The sequence below is a fragment of the Notothenia rossii genome, assembly GCF_949606895.1.
Source record: "Notothenia rossii genome assembly, chromosome: 4".
NCBI lineage: Eukaryota > Metazoa > Chordata > Actinopteri > Perciformes > Nototheniidae > Notothenia > Notothenia rossii.
The window spans coordinates 20,956,877-20,975,856 of NC_136902.1; the positions used below are offsets into that span (position 1 = coordinate 20,956,877).

Sequence of the window (18,980 nt, forward strand, 5' to 3'; positions counted from 1 at the left end):
CACGTCCACCTAAGGAGGAATTGTGCTAGTTTACGATTAATAATAACCCTGAAGGTTTATGACAAAAAACTTGCAAAACAACGACATTCCTACCGGACTCAGATGTACTTTGTGTTTAGTACAAAATAGCATATTTCATGCATGCTAACAAGCTAAAGTATGACGGTGAACTGGTAAACATGATCTATGATTAACATCAGTAGGTTCAACACTTTCACTGTGATCTTTCTGTGCTTTTTAACTCACTTAACTTAATCGAGCTGCTTTACTGACTGCAGTTTCGTTTTCTTTCGCTTTTAAGCTTTGGGTTATTCAGAGCAAAATTCCTTTACTGACATCAATGAACAATGAAAGCAGCAATCAGGACCACTCTGCCCTGAAATTACTGTCTTACTTGAAGAGACAAGATACTTTGAGAGTCTGTTAGGGAAAGACGAAAAGAAAATGAGACCTAAGAAGTGAGATAAAAGCACAACAAAGTGATTCAGAGGGGATGCTTGAAAACAGGATTTCAGTAAATGATGGACGATGGGGCGTGGCTCTGCTTTTTAGACCAGAGAGGGAAGGTCATTCCATCTTCTGGGACCCAGAAGGGGAGACTGGTGACCATGTGGAAAAATGAAGAGGGAAAGGCGAGCTAAATGGCTGGCAGTGATCAGATAGCCCTGGCCTTGAGGTACAGTGTGGGCTTTAGACCAGCAACAGGATTTGTATCTATCTACAAACGGCCTGCGGCAGTCACTGAATAAATTGTAAGAAGAAGAGGGCATAGGTGATTTGGTTAGGATGAAAATGAAGCAGCAGCATCGGTCTGAATTGGCTTAAGAACTGTTTTGGAGGGAGTGGGAGGAGAAAGTTGCTCGGGAAATGATTAACACTTGATGATGGAGCAGGGTTGAGTACCTGGTCTGATGCAGTCCACATTATAGGTGGAGTTCACTTAGTGAATATAAACTGATGGATGAGTAGTGGACACACTGCACAGGGACCATATTGACTTTGGTTAAACCCATTAAAGCTGAGACCTCCTCTCTCTCTGTGAAGAATAATCTCCCAAGACCTTGAAGTTTGGGTTTTGTTTAATAATTTTCATAGTGTGTGTTATGTGGATTTGTTTTCTTTTGTATTTCATACAGTACATACCAGGAGACCAATTTTCCCATTTCTAATTGACATTCCCGGTTGCATAATGTTTCTAACTGACTGATCAGGTATCAGAGATGGAGTTCTTTGTGTAAATGCAGTTTGAATAATTCATACAGGGCTGTCAGTGAGAGAGAGAAGGGGCATTTTGGAAATCAGCTCGCTATGCCCCTGACCATGAATAATTGATCTGAACTGATTAAAATTTGCAGTGATTACCCCTCACCTCCCCAACAGATAAAACGCCACACCTGTGTTTGCTGTCTCTTTACTTATTCTCCTCCTCCTCTCCTTCCTCACACTCAAACATGTTTCAATTAACCACACGTGGTCACAGTGTGTGTGGCGGAATGTAAGACACCTCAGCATTGTTGCTGTTTCATATCAGTTGTATTTCCATTCATAGGCATGCTTTAGCAGAATTTAGTTTATTGGTGTTGCTGTTCTCTCAGTCCCTGATGAAAATTAGAATTACTATTTACTCTAACTGTTATTCCAAATATTAATCCTTGATTAACTGCTGTTGAAGTGCTGAAAAAAACACATTTCTTCTGCTCTTCTTCCCTCAGGCAGCGGATCTTCAGATAGCCGTAGGCTCTCTGTCTCAAGCACAACTAGAATTGCCACAGGCATAATGTCTGATATGCTGAAACACCTAAAGACACTGTTCTTGAAGAAGAGCCACCTTGATCGAATTGTCTCTTAATTAATGCCCATCTGCACATCAGAACACACATTCATGCAGACGCATAGCAGGCTCATTCTCCATTGGGGTCTCTTCTCACTTTTCTTAACCTTCAAAGTCCAACTAAAGATGGGTCTTTGATCTGTGTTGCAGAGAAGAAAGAAGCGCGTGACAGAGAGCGACTTTAAGGAGAAGAGAGACAGCGAGCGGGAGGAAGTGTCGAAGAGTGACAGCTAATGACAGTAGCTACAAGCTGTGACCTTTGAGCGATCACACAAGCATGACGAACCAGGCTCAAGGTGACAGAGAAACGGGATACTTTGAAAGAAGATGTTAAGGACAACAAAGCTTTGTGTGTCTGAGGTTTAGCAGTCATTGTGCAGCAGTGGTATTGGAGATTATAGGTACACAGGTGATCAATAACAGTCATTTTTTCTTAGGGAACTTTGGTTAACTCTTAACTGTGGTTTAATGCAGTTCAAGATTAAGAATTCACTAAGGGAAAATCGGTGGGAGAGCAGTAACATTGTTTACCTTTTTAACCTTTATTTATCCAGTGAAGGTCAACATGCTTTGCTTTCAATTACCCGTAATACGGGTCACTATTCACACACAACTGCTTCAGTTTGCTTTTGAGCTGCTTAGAAATGATGTGGACATAAAGCTAAGGATACATTGACCTTAGTCACAAAGCCAACTTTTTGTCATACATTTTACGTCCTAAATGGTCTACTGTATGCCAGGAATTCAAACAATGTTTAAGCACATAACCTGCAAATTGCATTCAGCTTAGTTTATAATATGGTCATACTCATAATTGTTCGATCGACTGACGACATTACGGTCATGCACTGTTTTTCATAAATATAATTCGTATATAAAATATCAATGATGTAAAGCTTCAGATTTGCATGGCATAGGAAATCCATTACTGTGGACCGTTCTGCAATTTTCTTTTAGTCCGAGGTATGCTTGTGTACAGAGATGAACATTTTGTATAGGTATTGGTATTAAACAACAGTATTGGTGTCCCAACATAAGCTTATTGACAATTGCAATCAAAGAGGAAAACTGTTAGTAACGTCCATATGTGCTTCTCATTTGCCCCCTGAATTGCATTGTCTGACTGTGTTGGGGAAAATTAAGTCAAACATTTAAATTAAAGACGTTTCCATCTATTCTATTCATAGCACATTGACCTGTTCTAGGGGTTTCAGGTATAAGGTTGTCCAGTTGGAAAAATGTGATGTTGGATTCATGTGTTTGCTACACTCTTCCTTCCTTTTTCCCCCCTCTGATCTGTGGTTTAGTCCATGGACGAATGGTATAGTCCTGTTGAAGTTCAAGATACTCTGAAGCTCTGAAGTTAAGCGTTTGATAAAAATATAATTTGTAAAATGACATTAAATTAACAGTGCATAACAAGTTGATTGAGTGCATTTGCATCATTAGATATCCCGGTAAGTTTGGTATACCGCAACATATTTTACCCTTGCATGCTAAGGTCCTACCTGTATTAATTGACTGCCCAATGAGTCATGTATGGTCACTTATCGGGTAATTTGCTGTGTGTGATATGGGCCGCGATGAAGTTAGTATTAGATCAAATATTGGACAAACATTCACTCTGGATCCAGTGGGCTTTTTCCGTCACAGTTTGACGGTGTCTATAGTACGTTTACATCCGAGGCCTCGCTCTTAAACAGCGTTTAACTTAGGGATCATCAATAAATTAGAGTTTGAATAACAAAAAAAGATATTATCTTCAATACCTCCGTTCTAACTTCCATATTAGTGGAAATATATATAATTAAAGTGTCTAGTTTGGAAGAATTGGTTTCATTTCTGTTCATTCATTAAGGCATGAATTGATTTGACAAGGAATACATTTTTAGTTGATTTACGTTTTTTTTTGTTCAACACCTACAATGTTATCTGACCCATGATTTCAAAGCTGTACTCCAAAGCCATAACAGACATGATTACTACACTGGACAAATAAGGCACATCTCATTTTATTATGTTATTTTACATATATCTTTTTTTTACTGATTATTTTTGAAAGAAAAGCCTATAGAAAGTTACTAAAATAGCTTGAATGCCATTTAACCAAGTGACCCCAAATCAATGGAACATAACACTGGACAAGTAGGATACACCTATTTGTTATTGCATTTTAGTCTACCTTTTATCTTATTAAGAAAAAACGTTTTTTATTCAACACTCAATAGTTTCCATATCCTGTGACCTAATGACTTCAAATGCAGTGTTGTTTTACTACACTGGACTGGGTACATCACTTTTCAATGGATTTTAGAGCTTTTCAATTTTATTTCAATATTTTTATGAAAGTACAGCCGTTTCTTAAATGAAAAGTCTAATTTATTTTCTCATGTGAAACAATGACTGAGAAAATGGGGCATTCTTAGTATGGAGCTAAAGGAAAAGTGCCTTGCTGTTGGCTGTCTGTTGCCATTCTGTTGGCATGAGCAGAGCATGCCTTTTTAACCTCAATATCCCAGGTGGTCATATTATATTCAATTGTGATTAAGGTAAATATTCAAATAATTGTGAAGCGGGGCTGACACACTGACCCTTACAAAGATGCAGAACAAATAAAATTAATTAATATGTAGGCCTCCTTCAAGAGGACATCAATATTGCACTGGTTGCTTTCAGCACAGTGGTCAACTGGTCATCAGTGTCATCAGTACTCTTATGTCCAGTCTGAAAATAGGCCAACCGTACAGTACACCCATTGATCTACAGGTTTCTTGTGTTAAAGGGAGGGGAGAGGAAAGGGACGTGAACGGGGAGGATGTGTCCAGTTCAGGTCTCCGGTGGAGGTTTTCAAGGGGCTAGGCACTCTGTCCGTCCTGTCAGCCCTGAGCAAACACCCCATCCTAAAAAGGAAGAAGGGAAAAAAACTCCCAGCATCACACACGGCTGGCCAGGGCCTCACTAGCAGTCCACTTGTCTGCTCTCCACTCCGCAGAGCCTTCACAAGAGATGGGAGGAATACTAAGAAAGCAGGCATAGATTTTCTGCTAGGGGGTGGAGGAAGGGAGGAGGGCTGTTGGAGGGTGGTGGGGTTGACTGCCCACATCAAACTCCCCTCCTTTTTCTCACCCCTCTCCCTTTCTCCTCTCCTTCTCATCTGCCTGGCTCTGGAGGGACCCTCTGTTTGTCAGCCAGGCAGTGGAGCGTCTCCCTCTAACCCCACCTCCTCCTGGTTTTCTGTCTTTACGCTCTTCCTTCCCTCTTTCTTGCTTTACTCAGGTCTCTTTAAAGGGAGAGCCTATTAATAAAGTCAATTAAGTCCAGAGACACTACGAGCTGCGATAAAAAAAACATTTAGCATGTTGGTATAGCTTTGCTAGGATCAAAATACACCCAGGGTGTCTGGTCAATAAAGCAACACGTGTGTTATATAGGTGTGTCAGTGTAGCATTAGAGCGCACGGGCAACACATGAACTCTCCCTTAAAGGGGAAGTCGACAGATTTACTCACAAAGGTGCATCATTATTTTTGTGGCTTTAAAGGGAGATGCATGAAATCTGATAAAAATATGGGGGGTGTTGAGTCGAGCTTATACAAAACCTCTGTAAACCACTATCCATTTCCTCTTGAGGATCTAAATTGATTTTCTAGTTTTTTTTAACTGTCTATCATAACAATATTATAGAAGTGCAATGCCTGATCTCTGGACAATTATTTGTACAGGTCACACCTATATTTAAAAAATATATATATATACATATATATTTGTATATAATATTTGTATATATTGCCATTCAGATAGCTGTTGGTTTTATTAGCCCTTGTTTTGAGATATCTGAATATATTGATGTGTGTGCTGTTTAATATAGCCTATGCTATGAGATATGTAGCATTTACAGTATTGAAAAATTACAGCAACCTGTCGTCATCCTAAAGAAAGCTCTTTTGGGACATTCATGTTGGGAAGATACATTGGTGGTGAATTGTATTGGTGAAATTATTCAATGCTGGGAGCTCCACAAAGAAAATGTGTTTCTCTTCATCTCCAATAGTGAGGAAGGCAGAAATCTTAAAGACGATTATCGAAAATCCTGGACATATAAAGAAATGTGCGAAAATGATTTTTTTGTTAAAATATAAATAAAATATCCCCTTAAAGGTAGGGTAGGTAATTCACTTCAGAAACACTTTTTGTTATTTTCCATGGAATGCTCTTAACATCCCGATAGCAATGAATACATTAAATGGTTTGACAATAAATACATAAAAAAATGTCCTCTGTGGAAGCCGTGGCGCTGGAAAAAGCACGACCAATAATTTTAGCCGGCGCGGCTAAAATAACTGGAAAGCCAACCTGCCTGTCAGCCTTCCATCTTGCGCACAAACTTATCTCGTGCCCTCATTGGTCATGTGCGCGTTCGTGTGTGTTGGAGGAGGGGCTCTGTAAGGAAGTCTGAAGGAAGCGGCAGATTTTTTCCGGTTGTGTAATTTCCAATTCTAGCGCACTCGAGCTGGTTTCTCCATTCTTACCTACCCTACCTTTAAAGGTGGGGTAGTTAATTCACTTCAGAAACACTTTTTGTTATATTCCATGGAATGCTCTTAACATCCCGATAGCAATGAATACATAAAATGCTTTGACATTAAACACATACAAAAATGTCATCTGTGGAAGCCGTGGCGCTGTAAATTACTTGCCATCCATCCATCCATCTTCTCCCGCTTATCCGTGGTCGGGTCGCGGAGGTAGCAGTTCCAGTAGAGAGCCCCAAACTTTCCTTTCCCTGGCCACATCAACCATCTCTGACTGGGGGATCCCAAGGCGCTCCCAGGCCAGTGAAGATATAGTCCCTCCACCTGGTCCTAGATCTACCCCTCGTTCTCATGCCTGCTGGACGTGTCTGGAACACCTCCCTAGGGAGGCGCCCAGGTGGCATCCTTACTATGTGCCCGAACCACCTCAACTGGCTCCTTTCGACGCAAAGAAGGAGCGGTTCAACTCCGAGTCCCTCCCGGATGACTGAACTTCTCACCTTATCCCCAAGGGAGACACCAGCCACCCTGCGGGGAAAACCCATCTCGGCCGCCTGAGTGGGCCGATTCTCCGGCCCACCTCTTGCTCCATTGTTCCCTCACTCGAGAGCAAGACCCCGAGATACTTGAACTCCTTCACTTGGGGTAAGGACTCATTCCCCACTTGGAGTGGACAGTCCATCGGTTTCCTGCTGAGAACCATGGCCTCAGATTTGGAGGTGCTGATCCTCATCCCAGCCGCTTCACACCCGGTTGTGAACCAATCCAGTGAGAGCTGAAGGTCGCAGACCGATGAAGCCATCAGAACCACATCATCTGCAAAAAGCAGTGGTGCAATCCTTCGTCCACCGAACTGCAGTTCCCCTCCCCCATGACTACGCCTCGAAATCCTATCCATGTATATTACAAACAGGATTGGTGACAAAGCGCAGCCCTGGCGGAGGCCAACCCTCACCGGAATTGGGTCCGACTTACTGTCGAGGACCCGGACACAGCTCTCGCTTTGGGAGTACAGAGATTGGATGGCCCTGAGTAGAGACCCCCTCACCCCATACTCCTGCAGCACCTCCCACAGTAACTCCATGGGAACCCGGTCATACGCCTTCTCCAAATCTACAAAACACATGTAGACTGGATAAGCGTACTCCCAGGCCTCCTCCAGGATCCTTGCGAGAGTAAAAAGCTGATCCGTCGTTCCACGACCGGGACGGAATCCGCATTGTTCCTCCTCAATCTGAAGTTCGACAATTACTTGCGTACTTTCAAATTCTAGCGCACTTGAGCTGGTTTCCCCATTCTTACCTACCCTACCTTTAACTTTAGCCTCGCATTCCCGTCTCAATTGATAGCTCATTCCCTATGTGGCAGGTGTCTCCTCCTTTGATCCTTTTGTCTGTGTGCCTGCCTCCTTTCCTTCTCTTTCTGCTTCCCTGCCTCTTTTACAGGCCCAGTGATCCCAAGCTCACTCCACACGTGTGCCGCGATTAGAGTGAGAACATGGAGCTTTATTGATTTCTGAAGCTGTGAGATGACAAGTTTGGTCTCAGATTCCCCCTGTTTACATCTGATTCACCGCAAGCCACTTGTGAACTTAGAGAGAGTCAGAGCACCATGCAGTATTTCCCTTGAAGAAAATGGTTACCTGTTTTTTTGTCCGCTGCGTCTCAAGCAGCTTTGTCTTAAGTATGCTATTGCTTAGGTTTGTTTGCTAAAGTGCTCGGGGCTAGTCCATTGTGGCACACCACTGAGCTGCCAGGTCAGATTTGAGTAAATGCCAAAATAGTGAAAGGTGAGTCACAGCGACATTTGGAGGAGGAGGCCCCTGCAGACGAAACCAATCACGCCTGCAGATGTGGCCCACAGCTGGGGCAGGTGGGTATCAAAACTGCCACAACAAGGGAATCGCTGCGGATAGAGTGAAGGGGGGAAACTAGATCACTGCGACTCATCACCATCACATTAAGGGAAAGCTCCTCTAACATATTAACAACCCCCTTCTTAACAATGGACAGGAGAAACGGTGTCCCTCTCAGAAGGATAAGACTTGACAACCCTCTGACTCTGGCGACCTTTGACCGCTTAGCTTGTTTCCCCTTATTCTTTGAGGCAGCTTACAGAAAGAAGTGCCACATTAGCTTGCTATATTCATCTGTTTTGGTAAGACATATGTAACGAACATGCATCTGTTTTGTTTTGCTCGCTGTCTTTAAGGATTCTCTGCATCGCAGCATGTATAAATCGGGCACACACTGGGCTCTGGTGTTACTGAAATGTGGACATCAACGGCTGACAATCTATTGACTGGCCTGACAAGCCTTGTTAAACCAACTGGCAGCTTTTCCGAGACCAAAGCCTTCATCGCATCCTTTTATACCAACAACAAACTTCCTTCCTCCCCCTGCAGCTATTTATCTACCTTTCAATTCATGTCACCTTTCATTTCTCGCTATTGTTTTCAGCTGTCTTCTTGAATGACCCCTGGTCTTTGTTAAAGGATGCATGTGGATTTCTGGCAGCTTGCATTATTTTATTCCTAACAACATGTCAGAATTCAATGATTGGCCTATAGCTCTCTTTGAAGCTTCTATGCATCTCTCTAAACATCTTGGGCAACTTCAAAGACCACACATTACAGGGGGCCAAGGTTCAACCTGGAGCCGCTGCAATTCAAGCTTCCTCTCTCATCCCCTTTTCCCCTTTCCTTAAGGGGTCTTGTTTGTGTGGATTGCTGCTGAAGGAGAGGAACAGCAAGCATGAGGGAGGAAGAGGAGGCAGCTTCTCTCCCTGCGTTTGTGTCCATCAAGTGTCATGGCCGCTCTTGGCTTTCATGTTCTGTCTGGCTGAGTCTCCTGCTCCAGCAGTCTGTTTCCTTGCTGAAAATCTGTGTCCCTCAGAGGCAGGAGACGCTCTCTCCTCTGCATCCATTTCAGCTCAGCTCAGCGTAGCTGGGCTCAGCTCTCACCTCGCTGACACCGGCTCCTCAGCAGACACCTCCACCCTGCATGGGCTCAGCTGGCTGACAGGCAGCTGTCTGTATGGATAAAGCCAGAGAGGACACACACTGTACTCTGAATCACCATCACTGCCTACTTATCTAACAACTTTGCTATTGCCACCTCTTTGATTTAGAGACTTCTCCTGGAAGCATCTCACTTTAAAAAAAAGCTTTTATCAAAGGTGAAGATTCCACATGTTATAATTTAAGTATTTTGTTCTAGACTTTTTTCACTACATCGTAATTTCTTTAAGTAAACAAAGTACCCTCATCACCGTTTCATGTTGCTGCTTTTGCTACATCTCAAGTGTGGCTAATTGTTGAGCCTGATATAGTCGATTTTGTCTCAAACACTTGAGAAGTAGTCCGCGTTTGATAACCGCAGGAGAAGAAAATGCAGTCAAAGGGTCCCAAAACAAGCCAGCGGCTGATGAAGACAAATGTGCAAACACATGTTGGCAGAATTGCTTTTTGGTTGAGCGTAATCGGCTACGCTCAAGAGGGCGGAACCAGGAGTTGTGATTTATAGTTTTGTGCTGTCCCTGGACCACCACTGTCTGCTGCCTCCCACTACTGTAATTACCATGTGTGTCTATTAGAATAGTCCTGCTGCCCACAATGCATCACATCGGCCGAGAGGCGAGGAGAGGAGAGTTTACACTTAACCGAGATTGTCTTGTTATTCAAACAGTGTTCTCTACGAAAACAAGATACAGAGGAGGGGTGTAGAGCAAAAAGGCACTGCAGATGATGTGATAAAGGTCACAAAGAACAATACTGAAAGGTGGAGGGCTGTATTGAAAGTGAGAGAATAAAGACAGACACAGGTGTCTTCTTTTAGTATCCACAAACAATTTAAACTGCAGTATAGATCGACAACAACAAAGCTGTTTAGCCTCTTATGTTCTGTAATTCTTCAGACCGGCCATTAATGCGTTTAGCTTATAATTATGATTTTGTTTTGTGTGCTCTTCGTGTAGCTCCACCTGTAGATTTTGCAACATGTTCAATATTGTTTTGTGTTGTGTTGTGAATCATTTGAAATATTCTACGTCTAGAGTACCCTTTGTACTCGTCATGATGTATTTCTCTTCAATATATTTGTTAGCCATTTGTCAGTCTTCTATTTTAAATAATCAATGATGAGTACTTTTAACCTACAACGTTTCTGGCTTGGTGAGATAAAAGTTACCAACACTCCCTGAAGGCTGCTAAAAACCCAGATTTAGTGGCACTTAGATCGGAACCAACTAAATACTCCTCCCTTGCCTAAGTTCACTATTACAATATGATGCCAACAAAAAAAGACTCTTTTAATCACTCTAATCACACTAATACCGCTTTTAAAACAATTACAGAATCATACTATAAATCAAAACCGGTATCATACATAGGAATAGTATCATACTGTAAACCGCAACTACAATAACAGTAAATCACTCTTGCAGTGAAGCTGTTTTACCTTAAAACAATCATTACAGTAAAGGTATTGTAAATGGGTAATTGCAGTAACATAATTCAAATAATTTACTGCAAAAATACAATCAAATATCACAGTGTGCTAGTTTGGATTAGGTTTGCTTTGCCTTGGGCCTTATAGCATCTCCTAGTGGGCAAATGGCCCACTGTTTTCATTCCCATGAAATGAATGCCTTGAATAATGTGATTCAGTCAATATAACCGAGAGACTACCTTGACAAATAAGACAACTTGACATGGCTGGATTTCTCTGCAGTGTTTCCATTATGGATAATTGTCTTTGCTGTTTTATACTCTGGTTGTGTAAGCAGCCCACAACTCATATAGTTTATCAAAACATTTGTATCTGTCTGCATCTATTACAGCTTTGTTTAGAGCTGATTTTACACAATGTAACTAGATTTCTTTTCTTTCTCAAATGTAAATGTTTTTTACATCTACCTATAAAGGAAAATGAGACACCTTTTTTCCTCTTCGTCTTTAGCTCTGAAACGATAATAAGACCTGTCACTGATCCCCGGCCACTGTCATTTATGCTGTAATTGGCCTAAGGGTGTAAAGGGCAGCCATTCATCAGAGAGGACGGAGAACTTAGTGGCTAACAATGACAGGACTGAGAAAATGGAATACAAGTAAAGGGCTCGCATTAGAAACTAACTGAAGAGATCTTATGAGCTTGTTTGTGATACAACATGCTTTATGGCTTCAAGAAGACACGGTCCTTATTAAAGAGATGAATAAATGCATGCATCATAAAATGAATGAAAGAACAGTGACCATCATGTTTTGAGTATGTCATTTATTTGTTTAGGCTTGTGCACAAACAATGTGCTTGTTAAGGGTTTTCAGTAACATGTTCCTCATAGTATGATACTAAGAGTTCAGCTTATGTTCAGGTTTTTCTTTTTAATATGTGCACATTTGACAGATCCTGTGTTATTCATCAATAAGAATTACATATTTGACAGTTGAAACTGGAAGATCCTTCATGTAAGCTTTGTACCACATTTATTTTACAGTAAACTATAAGAAAACAAACAGATTCAAAGCCTCTCCTTCTGATATAAATTATGGATATTCTCTGGCCAAGTTTTGATTGTGTTTGATATAAGTAGCTTCTTATGTAGCCTCAGTCCAGGTGATGTGATTCAAAAATGCGTTAAACTTTAAAATGCCAAGGACCCAAAACTGTACAAGCTTACAAAGATCATGCTTTTATGAAAAGGAGGACATATCAGCTCACATTTTGTCACATACTGTATCACCTGGATGAATTTCAGTGTTAGTTGTTTCCATTAACAAACCTTTTTTAGACCTTAAATATCTGTTCACAGCCTTTTGTAAACTTGTAATCCCAATAACCCTGTTCTATATATACACAGTAAAGCATTGCAGTTGTTGTAAATGGTTGAATCAAAGGTCAGATGCATGATCGAGGTTACACCGAGGATGGGGTTGTGCTGTTCACACTGATATCATAGCTCATTAAAGAAAGAAACATGGTCTCCATTGATTTCTGTGACCACACACTCAAGTGGTTCGGACTGAATTTGTAAGCCATTGATTTATATGGCTTATTAAAGGTATGAGTATCTTACTATACAGAGAGATGTGAAAGCAGGATTAGCAGGAAATAGAGCTATTGATTGGATCAAGAAGCTTGGGCTTACATTTCAGATTCCACCGGGGAGACAGGATTTGACATGAAAACAGAGATGAGTGAAAGATATGGGAAAATATTGTGATGAGTCACACTTTCCCTGGACCTGTGTTTAATACACCATAGAGTATTAATGTTGTGTTATCATAAATGTGACTAAACAACATTATATTAAATACATGATATTAAATAATGATCAGTTTGTGGACAGTATTGCACAGTGGGGGAATGTGAAAGTGCATTTACTCAAGCCCTGTACTTTAGTAAAACTTTGAGATACTCAAAGATTCTTTATTTGAGTAATCCCAATTATTGCTACTTCTACAGTATTTTTTATTTAACACTTACACATGTAGTTAAATGTTAGACTTTACATAAAACAACATCAAATATAATGCAGTATGGGCTTCTTCTAATGTACACAGTAGCCTTATAGCTCTAAAGACCTTGTAATTTGGCCACTGATATTTAATGTACATATTGCTGCTAAAACTTCTATACTTTTACTCGGGTAAACATTTTTAATTCAATACTTTTACTTGTGATGAGATAAGACAAGACTTGTTTGGTTTATTTTTAAGTTTATCTTCTTTTCAAAAATTAAATTAAGTGAAGGATCTGAGTAGCCTACCTTTTCCACCACGAATGAAAAAAAAGTCAAGTTGGCTTGTAAAAACAAAACTATAACTGTGACCAGTGGTGTAAAGTATCTATGTAAATTGACTGTACTGTAAGTAGTAGGCTGAGGAGGTTCAACATGGACTCCAGGATACTCTGCCACAGGTGCACCTGTGTGTATCCTGACTGGCTGCATCACGGCCTGGTACGGCAGCTGCACCGCCCTCAATCGTAAGGCTTTACAGAGGGTGGTGAAAACTCCAGAGAACATCACCAGGACAGAGCTGCCATCCATGGAGGACCTCTACTCCCAGCGGTTCAGGAAGAAATCCCTCCGGATTATAAAAGACCTCCATCACTCCCGCCACAAACTGTTCTGTCTGCTGCCGTCTGGCAGGCACTACCGCAGCATCCGGACTAAAACCACCAGATTCAGAGACAGTTTCCTACCACAGGCAATAAGACTGTTAAACACCTGAACTGTTGAAACAACATCCGTAACATTTATCTGCTACTTTGTAATTATTTATCTATTTCTCTAATATATCATTCCAATAACTTGCATATAGACTCTTATTGCACTATTTCACTATTTCACTTTTTTAAACTATTTTTCTTTTTGTATTTACTATTTACTTGCACTATATTTTTCTGTTTATCTGTGTCATTGTGTTGCACTGTTGGAGAAGCCTGTGACCCAAGATTTTCATCGACCTTGAGTACAATTTTGAAATACCAGTGCTTACTTGAGTATTTAAATGTTTGCCACTTCTACCCCACCACAATTCAGAGGAACATAGTGTACTTTTACTCCCCTACATTAATTAAATCTCTTTAGTTATCTCGCAGATTTGGATCATTAATTCAAATGATAGACAACACTTAAATAAGACTTTAGTCACACCAAGAGTAAATCAACAAGCCACCCTGCAGTATACAAAGTAATTAGCTCCACCTTTACCAGCTGTGATAAACACATTAATGCATCAATAATCATAATCAAAACATATAACATATATTATTCTTGAATGGGCCATTCTGCATAATGAGTATTTTTACTTTTGGTATATTTTGATGCTAGTACTTTTGTACTCTTACTTGAGTAACTTTTGTGCATTGCAGGACTTTTACTTGTCACAGAGTATCCCTACACTGTGGTAATTATACTTTTACTGAAGTACAAGATATGAGTACTTCTTCCACCTCTGTGACATTAGTAAATCTACAATATTTAACTCTGGCCTAAATGTGTATATCGGTAGTGTCCGATAGAGGGCAGTGTCGCTTCAGGTTTTATTTTGCGTCACCTATGACAACACACCGGAATAAGGAAGACCATTTATTTATTCTAAATACAAAATATCTAGTGCGTAGCTACGTGTATGCATAGCAACAAATCCATCTCCAGCTACTTTTACAACGTAAGTTAAATGTATTTCTAGTCTGTGTCATAATAAGCTTGTCTTCAGCTTGATTGTCACTGCAGTGAAGATGGTGTTTTGTCGCAGATTGTCATGCTAGGTTGTCTAGCTAAATGCTTGCGCTGTGTGTTTGTTGACAGAGCTGCTGCAGGTGATTTGCAGCGGGGGGGAGATGTGGACCGGCCGGGGAGGGAGCAGCACCTTCGTGGTGGCCGCAGTACTGACCTTCTTCCTGCTGGATGCTGTTGCTTATGTTCAGGCCAAGGTAAATCCTGCAGTTCCATAATAATACATACTTTCATAAACTCACTGGAGTCATTTATATCTGTTTGTAGAACAATGTGTCCTGTTTTGCCTTTTGGTGTGAATAACCTATTAAACCTCTGTGAAAGAGACTAACAAGTGCATTTAAATGGATTTGCAATGTAAACATCTAGAGAGAAGAATAGCCCTGTTATTTATGTTAATGTAAAGCCTTGTCTAATCTTTTCTTGTTTATTTTTTCATTAAACATAATTTACATACACATAACAAGTTAATAGCAAGAAACCAAGAATATTACTACTCTATAAGTACATCACATGTATGACTTTGTAAAGCGTACAGATGTCATACATTTGAGCAGCATTTTAGCATTTATTGTGCTTTTCAAGCTTGAGATAGAGGAACTTTTACAACGTTTTGTTTTGGGGGAAAAAAAACTGATGGTATGGGTAAAACAGGTAAGTGAGCTTTAGTTGGGCCCAGTCTAACCCAATTTTCTTTACAATTAAAGAACTTTGAGGATGTCCGTTGCAAGTGCATCTGCCCGCCATACCGGAACATCACTGGCCACATATATAACAGAAATGTGTCTCAGAAGGATTGGTGAGAGAAACTTGTTATTTAGACTTTAAGTCATCTTGTGTTTTGCCTGTAAAGACTCATGAATAGAGATAATCCATCCATCTTGACTCAGTCTTTTGTTTTTTTACAGTAACTGCCTCCATGTAGTGGAGCCCATGCCGGTGCCCGGCCATGATGTGGAGGCGTACTGCCTGTTGTGTGAGTGCAAGTACGAGGAACGAAGCAGCAACACCATCAAGGTACAAGCGGCTTACTACAGGGGGGGGGGTTACTCTTACTTTTGGAAACAGTGTGCAATAACGTCTTTGATTACAGAGTTTACATATTATGATGAAATGATATTAACATTTTAAGGATTTTACTACCTAAAACTGAAATTATTTTACATCAAACAAACAGCTGGGTTGTCACAATAATATATAACTTATACAGATAATAAGATTAAACTGCAAAGCTCTATCGGAGACAAGCACAAAGCATTGTTGTTAGGAATTGATGCCAGCATTGTCACTTCAAATTAAATGCAAATGGTTTCCATTCTGTCTGACCCAGGTAACCATCATCATTTACCTGTCTGTGGTGGGTGCTCTGCTGCTCTACATGCTGTTCCTTCTGCTGGTCGATCCTCTTATTCGCAAACATGACGCCTACACCCAGCCACTGCACAACGAGGAAGACTCTGAGGTCATTATAACTCCAAAATATCATAACAAACAACACATGAGAACTCTCTGCTCCATAGCTTCTCTTGGACTTAAAATCACACTGTACATTTATATATTCAGTTTATTGCTTCATATTCCATCCCCCACATACTTATGTATATATCATAACTTGCTTTATATTTTGTTATTGTTAATTTGTAAATTCAACATGTGTATTTTCTACTTTTTAGTTTATTTCAGTCTTTCTCATTTGTATTGTACAATGCCATGTTTTTTATGCTGCTACAACACAAACATTTCCCAAATTGGGATCAATAAAGTACTATCTTATGTTATCTTATCTTATGTGACCAGACACATGCCTTTTTTCATTTCTGTTGAATGGGAATGTTTTTTTATGAATTCCTTGTGTTTCTGTGGTGGTGTGTTCAGGAGATGCGTCCCCCGGTGGACAGTGCCCAGGCCAAAGGAAACACAGTGCTGGAGCGGGTTGAGGGAGCACAGCAGCGCTGGAAAAAGCAGGTCCAGGAACAGCGCAAGACAGTTTTTGACCGTCACAAGATGCTTAGTTAAACATACAGCCGACATTGAAGCAGCTTTAGAATAGTAACCACCGTGGGCTTCTACACCGTCACCAGCGGCACTTTTACTAACCTCTCTTTGCTGTAAACTGCACCCCATGGAGTATTTCCTCACTGAGACAAATTGCAACGCACTGATCTAACAAGCAGATGTTTTTTTATTTATTATATGTAACATTTTAAGCTAAATTGCCGTTCTTAAAAAACTGCATGTTTGCTAACAGTTAACGGCTAGAAATCATCTCAATCATTTATCAATTTGCGATGCAACAGAATTTGAAAGTCTCGATAAAGTAAGAACCTGTTTTCTCTAATAGACCACACTCAGCTGTTAAGCTTCTTTGTGATCATTGCTTTGTTAGTTTCTTGCTAATTTGATATAATATTGAGCTGTTTTTATTTGAGCAAAATGTATGAAGTTACCTCAGAACAGGTAAGCTCGATGTGAATAAGTTGGGGTTAATTAAGCTATTTGAGAACCCTCCCTTTGCTTTTGTCAAACATTGCACTTTTCCTATTTTAGCACTTATTATTTGTATTTATTTGTCACTGTTGCAGTGCATAGTAACCTGGCCATATTTACTATCATTTGCAATCAGAGTAATACATGGATTGTAAATGATGGGCTTTGTACTTTTAAAGCTTTGACATTGCTACTTTTAAGAGAGCCCTATGTTCCTTTTCCTGTTTCTCTCCCTGCGTGGTCAAATGTGTTACGGCCCATTCCAGTGCTAAACACGCCTCTTAAATGTCCATTTACAGCTTGTAAAACACAACAGATGGTAAAGCTTACCCATACATCTTGGCGGGTGTATCTTCCACCTACTATTTGTTAATCTTGAATGTACCATTTAAATTCAGTAAAGGAAGCACATAGCTCCTTCTTTTCCTGTATTTTGCTGCAGAAGATTAACATACTTTCCCATTCAAAGAGAGACACGGAGAACGGAGCATTTTAAAGAGCTTTAAAGCCATCCTTGGTGAAAGAAAAAGTCACAGGAGAATGTCCTAGATCTGCAAAGCTGCTGATAATGTGGTTATGTGTGGCAGAATCGGGGTGCCTTTGAAGGGTCTCAGTGAATTCCCCTTTCATCGTTCCACTGAAGCTCCCTGTCGGGGGCATTTTAATACTGCACACTGACTTGCATTAACCTCTCGCAAAATGTGAACAGCGGAAGTTTATTTTGAATGTTTTTTTTGCATTGACTGATTAAATTATAACTTCATATCACTGGTATCAGTGTTTTGTGTTATATTTATCTCCAACCTAACGGGACATATTGCACTGGTCATATCCATACCTTTAGCCTTATGTAAGGTATTAAATAAATAAATATATATATATATATATATATATATATAATATTTAAGTATTCTTATTCCTCTGTATGTTTGTCACTGTATGTTTGCAGAAGTCATTGCTATTGTTTATTGACAGTAGGGGGAACCAGGGTTCAGTTTATGGGCTCTGAGCTTACACTTTTCTACACAGACATTGCTTTATCATTAAATGAGTCTTCACACTTGGTGGAAAACTTTCAACACTTTCACCTCTGTCACGGTGACGATTATGTTGTCATTTTAAAAAGTCACAAGATATTCTAACTTTAATTATCAAACTAATTATTTAGGGCTTGGTGAAGATATATTTTATAGACTTCAACAGCATATGTTGGCATCGTTTACAACGTTAGTTGTTCTTAATAAGTGATTCAAAGCTATATAAACATTTGATTGGATGATTTATAATACACTTTGATGTATTTTTTCTACACCTACATGACATTTAAGGACATGTTTTTATGTACGGCCTTTGTCAACAATTTGTAAATTAGTACTTATTAATAATCTGTTAGCACATGTTTGGCTGCTTACAATATCAGCTAATATCTGCTTACAACAACATGTTATAAACCATGTTAAATCTGCTTAAATTAAAGAGTTATTTCCCAAATCACCTAGCTATAAATGTATAGCAAAAGGGATTCACATTAAGAAAGTGTAACATGTAAATGCTATGAAAGTTTGGAATTCTTAGGCTGACAATCTCAAGTGATCTCATTACTTGGTTCTGGAAAAAAATATTTCCACCTGAATGGAAAATAGATATACACATTGATGTTTTCACAATGAAAACATCAATGTGTATTTTTTCTTACTATCTATTCACAAACTAATCACAGTTTAGTGTTCACACCGAGCAGCAGAGCAGCTGAGTATGTTTTGAAAGAGATGGCAGGTTCAGGGGGCTAGTGGTGATATATTGCCACTGCAAGACCCCCCCAAAACTATGTCTCTCTGTGCTCCCGTCTGCCACTGCTGCCCTGCTCCAACCCCCTTGATCTCATCTACT

At 40.1% G+C, this 18,980-nt stretch overlaps 1 protein-coding gene across 1 annotated transcript; it reads left to right on the forward strand.

Moving 5' to 3' along the window:
* The first annotated feature begins 14,401 nt into the window (after window positions 1-14,401).
* On the forward strand, window positions 14,402-17,855 carry tmem9 (transmembrane protein 9). Its single transcript, XM_079676357.1, has 6 exons — window positions 14,402-14,535; window positions 14,676-14,800; window positions 15,311-15,402; window positions 15,512-15,620; window positions 15,934-16,065; window positions 16,479-17,855. The coding sequence occupies exons 2-6, from the start codon at window positions 14,708-14,710 to the stop codon at window positions 16,617-16,619; spliced, it is 567 nt and encodes a 188-aa protein (XP_079532483.1). The 5' UTR covers window positions 14,402-14,535; window positions 14,676-14,707; the 3' UTR covers window positions 16,620-17,855.
* The last annotated feature ends 1,125 nt before the right edge of the window (window positions 17,856-18,980 follow it).